This window comes from Haliotis rufescens, unplaced genomic scaffold (genome assembly GCF_023055435.1).
Source record: "Haliotis rufescens isolate VD_foot unplaced genomic scaffold, xgHalRufe1.0.p SCAF_8, whole genome shotgun sequence".
Lineage (NCBI taxonomy): Eukaryota > Metazoa > Mollusca > Gastropoda > Lepetellida > Haliotidae > Haliotis > Haliotis rufescens.
The window spans coordinates 44,966,438-44,980,694 of NW_025964372.1; the positions used below are offsets into that span (position 1 = coordinate 44,966,438).

The 14,257-nt window shown below is 41.4% G+C and overlaps 1 protein-coding gene across 1 annotated transcript in view; it reads left to right on the top strand.

Annotated features, from left to right (window-relative positions):
* The window catches only part of LOC124143543 (protein crumbs-like), a 140,049-nt gene that overhangs the window by 34,470 nt on the left and 91,322 nt on the right, over positions 1–14,257 (top strand). Inside the window, exon 2 of the mRNA XM_046512542.2 lies at positions 3,133–3,690. Coding sequence (XP_046368498.2) covers positions 3,133–3,690 — 558 coding nt within the window. The remainder of the gene's footprint in view (positions 1–3,132; positions 3,691–14,257) is intronic.

A 14,257-nucleotide genomic window follows, 5' to 3' on the forward strand; every position in this document is an offset into this window, starting at 1 on the left:
AAGGCTTCCCTCAAGTGGCCAGCATCTGAGTACTAGACAGACTTGGGACCCAGGCTTCCCTCTAGTGGCCAACATCTGAGTACTAGACAGACTTGGGACCCAGGCTTCCCTCTAGTGGCCAGCATCTGAGTACTAGACAGACTTGGGACCAAGGTATCCCTCTAGTGGCCAGCATCTGAGTACTAGACAGACTTGCGACCCAGGTATCCCTCTAGTGGCCAGCATCTGAGTACTAGACAGGCTTGGGACCCAGGCCTCCCTCTAGTGGCCAGCATCTGAGTACTAGACAGACTTGGGACCCAGGCTTCCCTCTAGTGGCCAGCATCTGAGTACTAGTCAGGCTTGGGACCCAGGCTTCCCTCTAGTGGCCAGCATCTGAGTACTAGACAGACTTGGGACCCAGGCTTCCCTCTAGTGGCCAGCATCTGAGTACTAGACAGACTTGGGACCCAGGCTTCCCTCTAGTGGCCAGCATCTGAGTACTAGACAGACTTGGGACCAAGGTATCCCTCTAGTGGCCAGCATCTGAGTACTAGACAGACTTGCGACCCAGGCTTCCCTCTAGTGGCCAGCATCTGAGTACTAGACAGACTTGGGACCCAGGCTTCCCTCTAGTGGCCAGCATCTGAGTACTAACAGACTTGCGACCCAGGCTTCCCTCAAGTGGCCAGCATCTGAGACAGGTCAAATTCATGTCATGCCTGACGAAGGGGGATAAACCAGAGACAATCTCCTTGTGCCAAGCACCATCAATCTTGTATTGCTCTTTGACTTAAGCAGATAAAGACTGCTCATTACCCCGGCTTGACCTCATGGAATAATGAGGAAATCTTTTGTTCTACAATGACCGAAGCAAATCAATAGGATCACTCAGGTTTGTGGGACCATGAACCATGTCTTTTATTTTACCACCAGGTGTGCCAACAATATTGCAGCTTCTCAATCTAGAAGGAAGATTATTTAAGTAAATGGAACATAATCGTGTCTGTATTTTTACCTTATTAGAAAGAGAGCTCAAGATAAGCTGTGTGTAAGTCACCACAACCCAGAGATAAATTTGAGTTTAAAAATGTCAAAGCCTGATGGTACCACACTGCATAATTGCTCCAGATAAGCTGCGTATCTGCATAAAATGCGCATCAGAAATGCAGAAATACAGTCAAGTCTCGTTAATCCGACATCGTTGGTTGCACATGATTGTGTCGGATTAACGAGTTTGTCGGATTAACGAAATTAAGTGATTTGTGATTGAAAATTGGACATCTTCACGATAGATAATAACTGTGTGTTTCCTCGTGTAAATGCAAGTGCTACTGTCTTAGCAACTTGCTTCATCTACTTAAAATAGTCTGTCAGTGTTTTCTGTTTCTCATATTTTGAAGGCACATTTCTCAAAGTCCCCTGTTCGCTTGACGTCTAGGGCTGGTGGTTCTTCAGCATCAACATTGTCGAGGTGTAATTTCATTTGTTTCTTATAATAAAGCTTGAAATTCTTTATGATCCCGGCATCTAGTGTTAATTGTTAAAGTTAATCTCTGCAGCCAGTGCGTGTCAAAACACGGTGTTGTGTACTCGCGGGCAGATGACCACGGAGTACGCTGACCACTGTTTCGGATTAACGAGACTGATTAATGAGTGATTTCGGTAATTCGTTGCAAATTAGGTGTGTCGGAGTCGGAGTGCGAGAATGTCGGATTAACGGGACTAAATAGCGCTGAATCAATCGGTTCCCATCATTTGTGTCGGATAAAGCCGAGAGTCGGATTAACGAGTGTCGGATTAACGAGACTTGACTGTACGCAGTAAAGTAAAATCCAAGCGTATCAAATATGCAACAAACATTACAGATAAGCTACAAATATAAAACTTGTGCGTATCATCAAAGTATTGTGAAGTAACCCTGCCTATTCGATTAGCAAATCAGCAACTTATTTTCAAATTATAAACGGGCATTCCTTCAACCTGGCCAAACTCCACGATGACAGTCACATCACGATCATTTGCCATCACACTTTCTTGTGGAAGTATCGTGGTATTTTTGGGTCCTATAAAGCTCTTGAACCCGCACAACACCAGTTTGCAGGGACTAGATGAATAGTGTTTTTAAATATTTAACTTAAATACCCACATGTGTAAAAACTAGTGGGTAACAGAAATTTGAATACCCAGATAGAATTACTGATACCCAATGATTTTAAAATGCATGGTTAAAATACCCACAACACCAAAAGCTTATCTGGAGCTCTGCCCAGTGTTGCCCTTTCACCTTGTACTCCTGTATAATACTGCAGTGGACCCATGAAGATCAGGGGTAGAATAGGTCTTCAACAACCCATGCTTGCAGTAAAAGGCGACTATGCTTGTCGTAAAAGGCGACTAACGGGATCGGGTGGTCAGACTCGCTGACTTGGTTGATGCATGTCATCAATCCCAATTGCGTGGATTGATGTTCATGATGTAAATCACTGGATTGTCTGGCCCAGACCTGATTATTTACAGACCACCGTCATATAGCTGGAATATTGCTGAGTGAGGCGTTAAACGACAAACAAACAAAAATAATTTTGCACAGTTTGACGACAGAAGAAGTTTACACTTTTGGATTTTGAAAATACAGTTTAGGCAGGTAAACATTTCCTATGAGCTAATGCTCTTATAAAGTCACATATTAGGGTAAAATAGCATTCATCTTCAATTTCGTGGTTGCAAAGAGGCCATACAATCAACAATGGCTGTGACAAACTTGGTACAATTTTGTCATTATGATTCCTCACCACGAAGTGGAAGGGGGATATAGGAATGGGTGCTGTCCATCCATCCTACCGTCCGTCACATTTCGTTTCCGGAGCAGAACTAAAACACAATGAGAGATATCTCAAACAAACCTGTCACATTGATAGGTCTAGTGGTGAACCGGTGCCTTTTGATAGTTTGCTGTTTTTGACAAAAAGTTTTTTTGAGTATCCATGGCAGAGACTTAGACTGAAAATGGTGGCAGTGCTTGTTTCCGGAACAGATCATAAAAACGGTACAATATTTCTTGCCTTGCACATAACCAGACATGTCATATTCGTGGGGGATATGAGTATTTCATGCTTCTTATCGATCTGAGATATGTTTCTGTATTTCCAGGTGCGCTGTGCCTTGTGTTCCTGTTCCGACTTGCAGACTCTCAGACAGAGTATGGATATTTCAATGGCAGCTCTAGTGTAATACTCCCCAACTCAGTGTGGGACTTGAGGCAGTGGACACAGCTCTCCTTCCGAACATGCAACTCATCAGGGGAGATAATTCGTCAAACAAACAGTCGTGGCGACATGCTGCAGATGTTGCTACGAAATGGTTCACTAGAATTCCACTGGAGAGTTAACAATGCCACTGGCTCCAGCAGAGTCGGGAGCCGTCTTAATAGCAATAAATGGTACATTTTCAACCTGCGCTACCATTTAGGATCTATCGTGTTAAATGTGTCGAATGAGGAGACATCGTTTAGCCAAATTGTGGCCAATTCTACCCATTTTTCTTATTTATTGGATGTACGGTTGAATGGCAGCAATATTGAAGTCGGGACTAGTTTCAGTGGATGTTTGTTCAGTGGAATCGGTATCAGTTTTCTGGGAGGCGGTATAGTGTCTTCCAATGTGAGATGGAACTACTGCCCCTTGACCAATCAGACAGGCTGTACTCCAGGTAAGTCGTGCAACAGTTTGCTCTAAGTTTTGTCTAAATATTAGGTCTGGAACATGTAACCATGGGTCGGTACTGAGTAGGACCTGGGTACCCACAGTACCAACTGGACCCGGTGTTGTTTTGTTTTTGTTTGTTGGTTTGTTGTTTAACGCCGCACTCACCAATATTACAGCTGTATGATGGCCGTCTGTAAATAATTGATTCTGGACAAGACAATCCAGTGATTGACATCATGAGCATCAATCCACGCAATTTGGATACAATGACATGCATCAACCAAGTCAGCGAGCCTGACCACCTGATCCCGTTAGTCCCCTCTTACGACAAGCATAGTCGCCTTTTACAGCAACAAGGGTTACCATGGTTACTGGAGACCTATATATCCTGGATCTTCTCAAGCCCCTGTAGTTGTAGTCAAGTGATATATTGTATAATGACAATAATTCACTATAACTCCATGGTTACACTACAATTCACTAAAAAAAAATTATGACCATGCAGACATTATTCTGTCCTTTTTATGCTTGAATAAAGATAAAGCTTCAGTCCGCTTCATGTATGCATGACCAGATGGTTTTACACATGTATCTGAATACTATTTTGTACCCAACTCTTGAGACGCACAACGGGTCCATGGGTAGGGTTGGATGATAGGGCGTCAGATACCGGGGTTCTAAATTTGGACTCATCCCAGGCCTAGAATATAGTAATGCAGGATAAGTATACAAATATAAAAAATGTCTAGGATTTTTCTTGGTTTCAGTGATCCTGTGGTCAATTAAGGGAGGTTTGTGTGGATTAAAAATGATATGGTTCGTCTGTACGCTTGTGCAGTGTTATGTTGAAATCAGTGACATGATACATAATATCATCCTGGATTATCAAGTGTGTTATATCTCTATTCTGTTGTGATACTAGGACCATCTCCATGGTCTAGTGGATAGAGCGTCTGCCCAGAGAGCGGAAGGTTGGTGGTTCAATCCAAGGCTGCGTCAAAAGACGTTAAGAGATGGTACTTATTGTTGCTCTGCCTGGAGCTCTGCATTAGGGGCTAAAACAAGGACTGGTGGGCTCTGAGTCAGCATACTGTGTCTGAGTGGGGTATTCATGTTAAACTGCATCTTAGTACCTCTGAGCTGGCACTATGAAACGGGCATCAGTATGGACTTGTACAAGCAACCACACACTCCTACACGCACATCGCCATAAAGTCAGTGCCGTGGCCAGCCGGGGGGGGGGGGGCAGGGAGGGCAGTTCCCCCCATAGATATTTTATAGAAAAGTTTCATTTGAATCAAGTTGGGGACAAGTGTTACTTGTACAAATATTTGCGCCCCCCCCCCTGTCAAAAAAAGTTAACTACGGCCTTGAAAGTGCTATAATCTTGAACATGACATTAAACCCCATTTCACGTCACCTTATGGTAGAAACCCTGGACCCATTCACTGCAATAGAATCATTGATGAAAGCTCCACTAACTGAGGAAGTCAGGTAAATGTCATTTGCTCATTGTCAATGCTCTGTTCGAAGCACCAGTAAAATATTTATGAATCTCATTCATAGATCTGATTGATTATTATTTTTGAAAATTCTTGGAACAGAAGTTGAATTTGATGAAAAATTGCATGGGTTTATGACTGAGAAGATACTAACAGAAATGCTTGTTTCTGACAACAGCTCACAACATGGATTCTGCTCAATACAGACAGAAAATCTGTTGAAACTGTGAACTCAAATCTGGAGAGTATTTTATTAGATGTAGATATTTGGGAATGATTTCAAATGAACTGACCTCCCCTAAATGTCTGTCAATTATTATATGGCAGCAAAGTGTCTAAATGCTGTCATATTTTTGAATGACCCATCCCTGAAATTACTGCACACACCTACCTCTGATAAGATGGTGCCCACGCCATCTCCACATGTGTGTATGCAGACAATGCCATGTGTCCTCTGCCACCATAGTATGACTGGAAAACTGCTGAAAGTGGCATAAACCGTATTTACTTACATTCTCAGAATACCAAGTTTTGAAACTCACTGTGCAGAAGCAATGTTTGTGTTTATGTTGATACGTGGGAGTGGGAGTCTTTGTGCTAAGACCACTTTCTGGAACACTCACGGCCGCATCATACAAAAAGACGTTTAAAGATTGTACTTGTTGTTACCCTGTCTGGCCCTCGGCATTAAGGGGCTAAAACAAGGACTGGTCGGCTCGGAGTCAGTATACTGTGTCTGAGTGGGGTATTCATGTTAAACTGCGGCATGGTATCTCAGTGTGCTAGCACTATAAATCTGCATCAGTCCGGACTAGTACAAGCAGCCACACACACACATACACGTGCATGCACGTCGCTATATAAGTGCAATAATCTTGGACGCGACGTTAAACCCAATTTCACCTCACCTCTTGCAGGGCTGTACCTTGATTCTAAAATACATACTTTTTCGTGTCACCCCAAGATTCGCATTGTTAACTTTTTGCGACCATTCCAAAATTTGTCACATACAATATGTTAGTGAAACGTGGAGTTCAACTTCAGCAGCACATTTTGACGTGGTACTTCTGTGTGCCAGTGTGTTGGTTGTGGTGAACAGCAGGGTAAACGCAGCACTCCTAAAATATCCTTGCACCCCTGTTTGTGTGGGCTATACTGTTCTTCATGATGACTAAAGGTGTCATCTTTTATTTTTACAAGCTATTCCATCAAAAAGTGTGTAGAATATGAATTATATTGACATACTCCTTAAGAACTTCTTTTTGTAGTTTTTTACGGAATGAACGTTTAGAATATATGTATGCTTTGATTGCGTTAGGAATAGTTTTGTGTTCTAAAGGGACATAACTCCTACACTACTTTGTGGGATTGAGTTGATTGGAGTTGATGTTAGGCAAGCTCTCTGATACAGGCAGACAGGCAGACAAACAGACAGATCAACAGACAGGCCAACTGACAGACAAATAGATTAATTGACACAGGTCAACAGACAGACCATGAAACAGGTAGACAGATCCACAGACAGAAAGACAGACAGGTCCGCAGACTACAAACAGATAAATAGATTCACAGACAGACAGACAGGTCCGCAGACATGCAAACAGATAAATAGATTCACAGACAGACTGACAGGTCCGCAGACATGCAAACAGATAAATAGATCCACAGACAGACAGACAGACAGACAGACAGACAGGTCTGCAGACATGCAAACAGATAAATAGATCCACAGACAGACTGACAGGTCCGCAGACATGCAAACAGATAAATAGATCCACAGACAGAAAGACAGACAGGTCCGCAGACTACAAACAGATAAATAGATTCACAGACAGACAGACAGGTCCGCAGACATGCAAACAGATAAATAGATCCGCAGACAGACAGACAGGTCCGCAGACATGCAAACAGATAAATAGATTCACAGACAGACTGACAGGTCCGCAGACATGCAAACAGATAAATAGATCCACAGACAGACAGACAGACAGACAGACAGGTCCGCAGACATGCAAACAGATAAATAGATCCACAGACAGACTGACAGGTCCGCAGACATGCAAACAGATAAATAGATCCACAGACAGACAGACAGACAGACAGGTCCGCAGACATGCAAACAGATAAATAGATCCACAGACAGACAGACAGACAGGTCCGCAGACATGCAAACAGATAAATAGATCCACAGACAGACAGGTCCGCAGACATGCAAACAGATAAATAGATCCGCAGACAGACAGACACATCAACAGACAAATGGATAATTTATCTCAGTCACGCCTCAGACTTCAGACATTCATAAATATACAGACCTATCTGAGTCTCCCTGATATGGGGCTGCGAAATAAATACACACATAGTTACAAGCAAAGGTTCAGTGATAATGTAAGAGATCTTGTCAAGTGTAGGTTTGCAGACTGGCAACTATCTAACATTCGGGCTGAATAGCACATAGATATCTTTTCTATGTCTCAGTGTTTTTATGTTTAGCTTTAGAGGTTGCATGATTAGAAAATATACATAGCAATGTAACAACAATATGAAAATTTCATTTTTCATTTTTTTATCACAGTGTGTTTGTATGGTTATTTATCGAGAAGTTGTCCGAATTTTGATCACAAACCTCAATTCGATTAAATTTTGTTTAACTGACATACTCGTTAATCCTACATAATCATATGCATCCAACAATGTCAGATTAACAGGACTGGACTGTATCTTCAGTGACTCAGTGACACTGAGGCAATAACACAGAATGCCCCTGGCTCGAGGCTCAAGTAGGAAGTGGATCGTCCAGTATATTGTAATCAATGAAATCCAGCTGACACATTTCATTGTTTATCACTGTGTGATTAATTTGTATATTGTGAATTTCCACCATCGATACTCCGAAACTGTGTGTGATTATCCTTCAGACAGCTGTGTACTGGTTATGGGTCAAATGTCAAAAGTGTATCTTGCAGGGCTGTGACCGCCTCCGTGGTCTTGTGGTAGAGCGTCCGCCCGGAGAGCGGAAGGTCCAGGGTTCAATCCCGGGCCGCGTCATACAAAAAGACGTTAAAAGATTGTACTTGTTGTTACCCTGTCTGGCGCTCGGCATTAAGGGGCTAAAACAAGGACTAGTCGGCTCGGAGTCAGTATACTGTGTCTGAGTGGGGTATACATGTTAAACTGCGGCATGGTATCTCAGTGAGCTAGCACTATAAATCGGCATCAGTCCGGACTAGTACAAGCAGCCACACACACACATACACGTGCATGCACGTCGCTATATAAGTGCAATAATCTTGGACGCGACGTTAAACCCAATTTCACCTCACCTCTTGCAGGGCTGTACCTTGACCTGCCAAACTAGGGGTCCAGGGGACCCTAATTACTAATTTCAAGGGTCCTTTCAGGAAATATGAGGGTCCTGTAAAATAATGAAATGGTGTAGTGTACTGTTCTCTAAGATTTGATAATTACTTTAATTACAGGAACTTTGTTTCTTTGGTTTTTTTTACAATGAAGTTTACTGTGTGTCCCAAGGGAGGTAGTCTGTCTTACAGACCCTGATACAAATATATATCAAATACAGCCCATGCAAGTCTATAATGTTTGGCAAGTCTAGATCATTTTTTTATTATATTTTTATTAAGATAACTGAACAACTGTTTTTTTGTATTTATGATATGTTCATTTCAGAGACTAGATTTTAGTCTACAAGGGAGGCAATGTCTATTGTTTCTGCATCCATTCTATACATTTTTGTGTTGTGTAAAACGCTGCCTTATGTAAAACTCTGACATAATCAACCAAGGTTAACCTTGACCATCATTATGCAGAGTTGTGTCCCTTTGATGTACCAGAAACATATGATTGTGGGTTTGAATCCCATTTGCCCTCATTATGTTTCTAGGTTTGTCAGCATCATACCCGTGCTTGTGGGTTTCACCGAAAGGGTAAATGTCGGAGACCTGCATCACTTCAAGCATTCCTCCCACCTTAAGCTGACACATCGTCATATAACAGGAATACTACTCACTAACCTTAACCAACTGGGTGCCGTTTAGGGTTGGGACGGGTAACTCGGGTACTCAGGTCGGGTGAGTACTGAGTAGGACCCGGGTACCCACAGGACTACCTGGACCTGTGGTTAGTCACGTGATATATTGTTTCATGACAAAAATTCGCTGTATAACTACAGGATTACACAACAATTTTATGTCTCTGATGTTCGCATTTCTTCATGACTATGAACACGTTCCTTCTGACTTATGTATGTTTAAACAAAGCTAAACCTTCAGTCAACTTCAGTGTACGGATCACCACATCGTTGTATACGTGTCTCTAAATACATTTTGCCAGGGCTACTGTCAAACTATTCTCAATCGGACATTTTGTACCTATCTCTTGACAGCGGGTACCGGGGTAGGGTCGGGGAATAGGAATGTGGGTACCCGGGTAGTAAATCTGGACTCGCCCCAGCCCTAGTGCCGTTGTACAAAGCAATCTTACCCCTAAGGTGATCGTAACTCCCGAACCTTAACATAGATAGTAGTAGCGCTAAGATTGTTTTGTAGAATGGCAATGTGGACTATTGAAATGAAGATGTTTCGACTGGAAACAGTATATTATTGTTACATAAAACCTTTTCTTCAGCAAAACACTTACAAGGCAAAATAAACATATACCCTTTTCACACACAATTAATGACATGGTCATAAATTTATTTTTGAGAAATCTGCAAGGTGAACAAAGGTGAAGATTTGCTAGTTATTGGGTGAACAGTACCAGTTGTGTGGTCGTGTACCTTTCTGTAATACTGGGTGTTGCCACCAATCTGTCGTGCACAATCTCCGCCTTTTTTAACAACTATGTCTTGGAATATGTTACGAGCAAGGCCATCAGGTAGAAATGTTATAGCAGTAATCAGAGTCAAGGTAGACACAATTTATAGATAACAACTTCTTTAAAATACTGTAAGGCGACGTTTCGGTATAGATCCTTAAAGTGTTGTCTTGCTAGACATGCCATGCATGGATACAATGTGTGAAGCCCATTTCTGGTGTCCCCTGCCGTGATATTGCTGGAAACCCAACACAGTCACTCACTCACTCTTCTCTGACACTGCCAGACTGAGAGAGCTGAACATGCCTGTTTTCTTTGTATGATGACATCTTGTGTTTGTTTGTTTGTTGTTTACCGCCGCACCCAGCAATATTCCAGCTATATGATGGAGGTCTGTAAATAATCGTGTCTGGACCAGACAATCCAGTGATTGATATCACGAGCATCGATCCACACAATTGGGATCGGTGACATAATTCAACCAAGTCAGCGAGCCTGACCACCCGATCCCGTTAGTCGTCTTTTACGACAAGCATAGTCGCCTTTTACTGCAGCATGGGTTGCTGAAGACCTATTCTACCCCGGATCTTCACGGACATCTTGTGATCATATTTAGTTCAAATCTTTCGGTTTTTAGTGTTAGTTTTTATTCCTCAGTATTCTGGCAGAATGTTTTGTTAAGCAGCTACCTTTCTAGGTGAGCAGTTTGGTTGTTTTGTCGGACTTAATGATAGTATCATGGCACAATATTCTGCATATCAGCTGCTGCATGCTACAAAGCTACACACCACATATCAAATGTCAGTTTGAAATTAGATGAAGATTAAATGTGTAAAATTTAATTTGTTTAATCTCACTGTTTAAAAACCTGACACGGTCCATGGTGCACTGGTAGTTCTCATAGTGTAACTGAAATGTCCGTTTATGCAGATTGAGGTGTAAAATAAACAGCCCAGGTGGTGTGAACCACAATGATAAACAAACGTCCATGCCCATGCATTAAACATTACACTTAGTCAATACGGGAATATGCATGAAACCAGTACATTTCACCACTGTGGCAGAGCTTAATCACTGTACTTTCCACTAATACATTTGACAGAGATTTATCTAGGATTACAAACTAGGTGCTCTGGCTCACAAAATGGGAAACGAAATAACATTGAGGACTGATCCCTCATTTTGGAAAGGAACGGGTCAATAACAAAATCCTCTCTTGGTGTGTGTTGGGGGGTCTACAACATACTACATTTGGTCTCCAAAAGAGGGAGGGAGGGTCTGGACCCCCTGGATCAACACCCACCCACCACCCCCTGGATGAACACCCCCCCACCCACCCCTGGATGAACACCCCCCCACCCACCCCTGGATGAACACCCCCCACCCCCTGGATCAACCCACCCCCCCCCCCAAAAAAAAAAAAAAACACCAAAAAAAACAAACACCAACCCCCCCTTGTATCTGCATATGAATTATTTGGTTTTGAGATTGTAATTTCACTTTTCATTCAATGCAATAATGTTAAACTAAGAGGTGATTTGTGTATCACTAATAACAGGAATAAAAAGATTAAATTAAATTATTTAAATTGAAGCCAGAGACTCTTTTATTCCTGTTATTAGTGATATACAAATCACCTCTACAAAACCATTCCACCAGTCGATAACTAATCGATAGGAACTGGGACATGTTTAATTCCTATTTGGAAATTTGTACTGACATTTCCTGCAGATTTTGGATCAAATATCGGCCTCTGAATAGGTCTAGATAAACCCCTCTGTTAACTTCAGACCTGTTCTCTTAAGAAGCTTGACTTGCTATTAATGAAATGAAAACAAGTCGTTATTATTCCCAAGAGCTTATGTTTATATGTAAATTGTTTTACTGGGTTTAAAGTCCAGTTTCTCAAAATTAAAGAAATGGGATGAATGTTGGCTCAATTTGGTGTCTACATTGCCACATGATCTGCACCTGATAAGCCCCTGATAAATTATTGATTAGATTTTCATTTATATGTAAATTGTTTAACTGGGTTTAAAGTCCAGTTTCTCAAAATGAAAGAAATGGGATGAATGTTGGCTCAAGTCGGTGTCTACATTGCCACATGATCTGCACCTGATAAGCCCCTGATAAATTATTGATTAGATCTTCATTTATATGTAAATTGTTTAACTGGGTTTAAAGTCCAGTTTCTCAAAATGAAAGAAATGGGATGAATGTTGGCTCAAGTCGGTGTCTACATTGCCACATGATCTGCACCTGATAAGCCCCTGATAAATTATTGATTAGATCTTCAATGCCTAGTCTTAAGAAACAATCAGGGGCGGTCGGGCAGCCTAGTGGTTAAAGCGTTCGCTCGTCACGCCGAAGACCCGGGTTCGATTCCCGACATGGGTACAATGTGTGAAGCCCATTTCTGGTGTCCCCCGCCGTGATATTGCTGGAATATTGCTAAAAGCGGCGTAAAACCATACTCACTCACTCACTCACTTAAGAAACAATCATGTGAATCACATCCGTTGACAGATGTCCACAACAGACAGATTGTTGAATTTGTTTTTACAAAAAAATCAAATTGCCTCCTGCTCCACATTTTTGAAAAAAAAATGGATGAAATGCTAATAATTGATTTATTGTCACTTAGAAAGGTTAAACAAATTGACAAGGAGGGATTGAAATAGCATGTTTTCAATGAAACACAACATTTTGTCTGTTTTTTTATATATTTAAAATGGCTCATCAATAGAACTAGGGCACAAATGGTTCTGACCCTGGCAGTAGAACCTGAATCTGATAACGATATGACTGATAACTGATAACAAGTTTATCAAGACCCACAGACACAGTGTTATCAGATGGTATGAAATATTGAGATCAAACTGATAAGAGTATATGAAATTCATCATTGATGTAACTTATCATGCTTTCGATCTTGAAATTTAAGATGCTTTCAGTTCTATTTTTGAATCTCTACGGCAACAGTGACAAATGTATGAGTGTATATATAAACAATTTAGAATGTAATTCTATCTGTGTGCTAGGAAACTGTTTGGCAAAGTCGTTGCATGTGTAGAGACATTGCAAGAAGAAGATAGCTGCTAATATGTTGCGACCAGTGTTAAACATGCAATAATTCTCCTAATGTCCACCTCTGTACAGCAACATATACAATGACCCTGTACTAGCCTTTCTCCAAGGCTGTACTGAAAGAAAAGTTCATGGACGTGTGGTAATTCTATCCTCCGAATACGCAGGTCTAGATATATGGACAGAACAGCCTTGTGAAATCCAGTCTAAGGACTCCAGTCTCTTATAGGGACAACCTGTTCTTATTATTTACATAATCTAGAAATTATGATTTAAACTAATAATTATTGCCTTAGAGACTTGAGCAAGTCTAACCGTCTACTCACAATGTGAAAACCTCATGTCTATTGCTCATTAAGGAAACCCCTGCCTACATGAGATGTGTTGTGTGCAATGCAGTTCCCGGTTTGTACATACCTCCAGATCAAAGCATAACTGTTGTAAGAATTATCTCGTGTTTGTATTCAGTCTCATTATAATCAGATCTTGTGCTGTGATTTCATACCTTGCTAGATCAGGATCAGACAAGCCATTCAAGGTCGTGTCAGGTGAACACTGAGCTAACTTTGAACGCCCAGTCTAAATGAATATGTGGGTTGTTCAGCAAATCAGATGTCAGATTTCTATGCATAAAGATTCAGTGACAAAAATCTCACCACTAGATTGTATGACAACAGGGATGACTTTAACTTTCCAACTTTGAAATTTCAAAGAGCATCATCCGGCTCAAAAGTTGTTTGATGAGCATGTGAAGGTGGCAACATTCAAGGTCGCAGCACACCTTTCAAAAAGCTTTATGGCAGACATATGGAGGACATTTCCAAATTTGATGCATCAGTGACAAAACTTATGTCAAATGCAATTCCCCATTTTGACTTGTACCATGTGTTCCCCTGTTTTCTCAGGTGAACAATTGACTTGCCTTTGCATGTGTTTGTGATGAGTGCCATTGGTGCCATTTTCATGACCACCTGGTATCATCACTATTTGATAGCAATTCACATGCCTATGATGAAGTCAGAATTGTGTGATGGACAATGATGGAGCTTTCTCATGATGATGGAAATGTTTTTTGTTGCTTTTAGGTGAATGATTCAGCTTCTTTTGTTTACAATCTTGATTCATAAAGTTCAGAAAATATATACAACA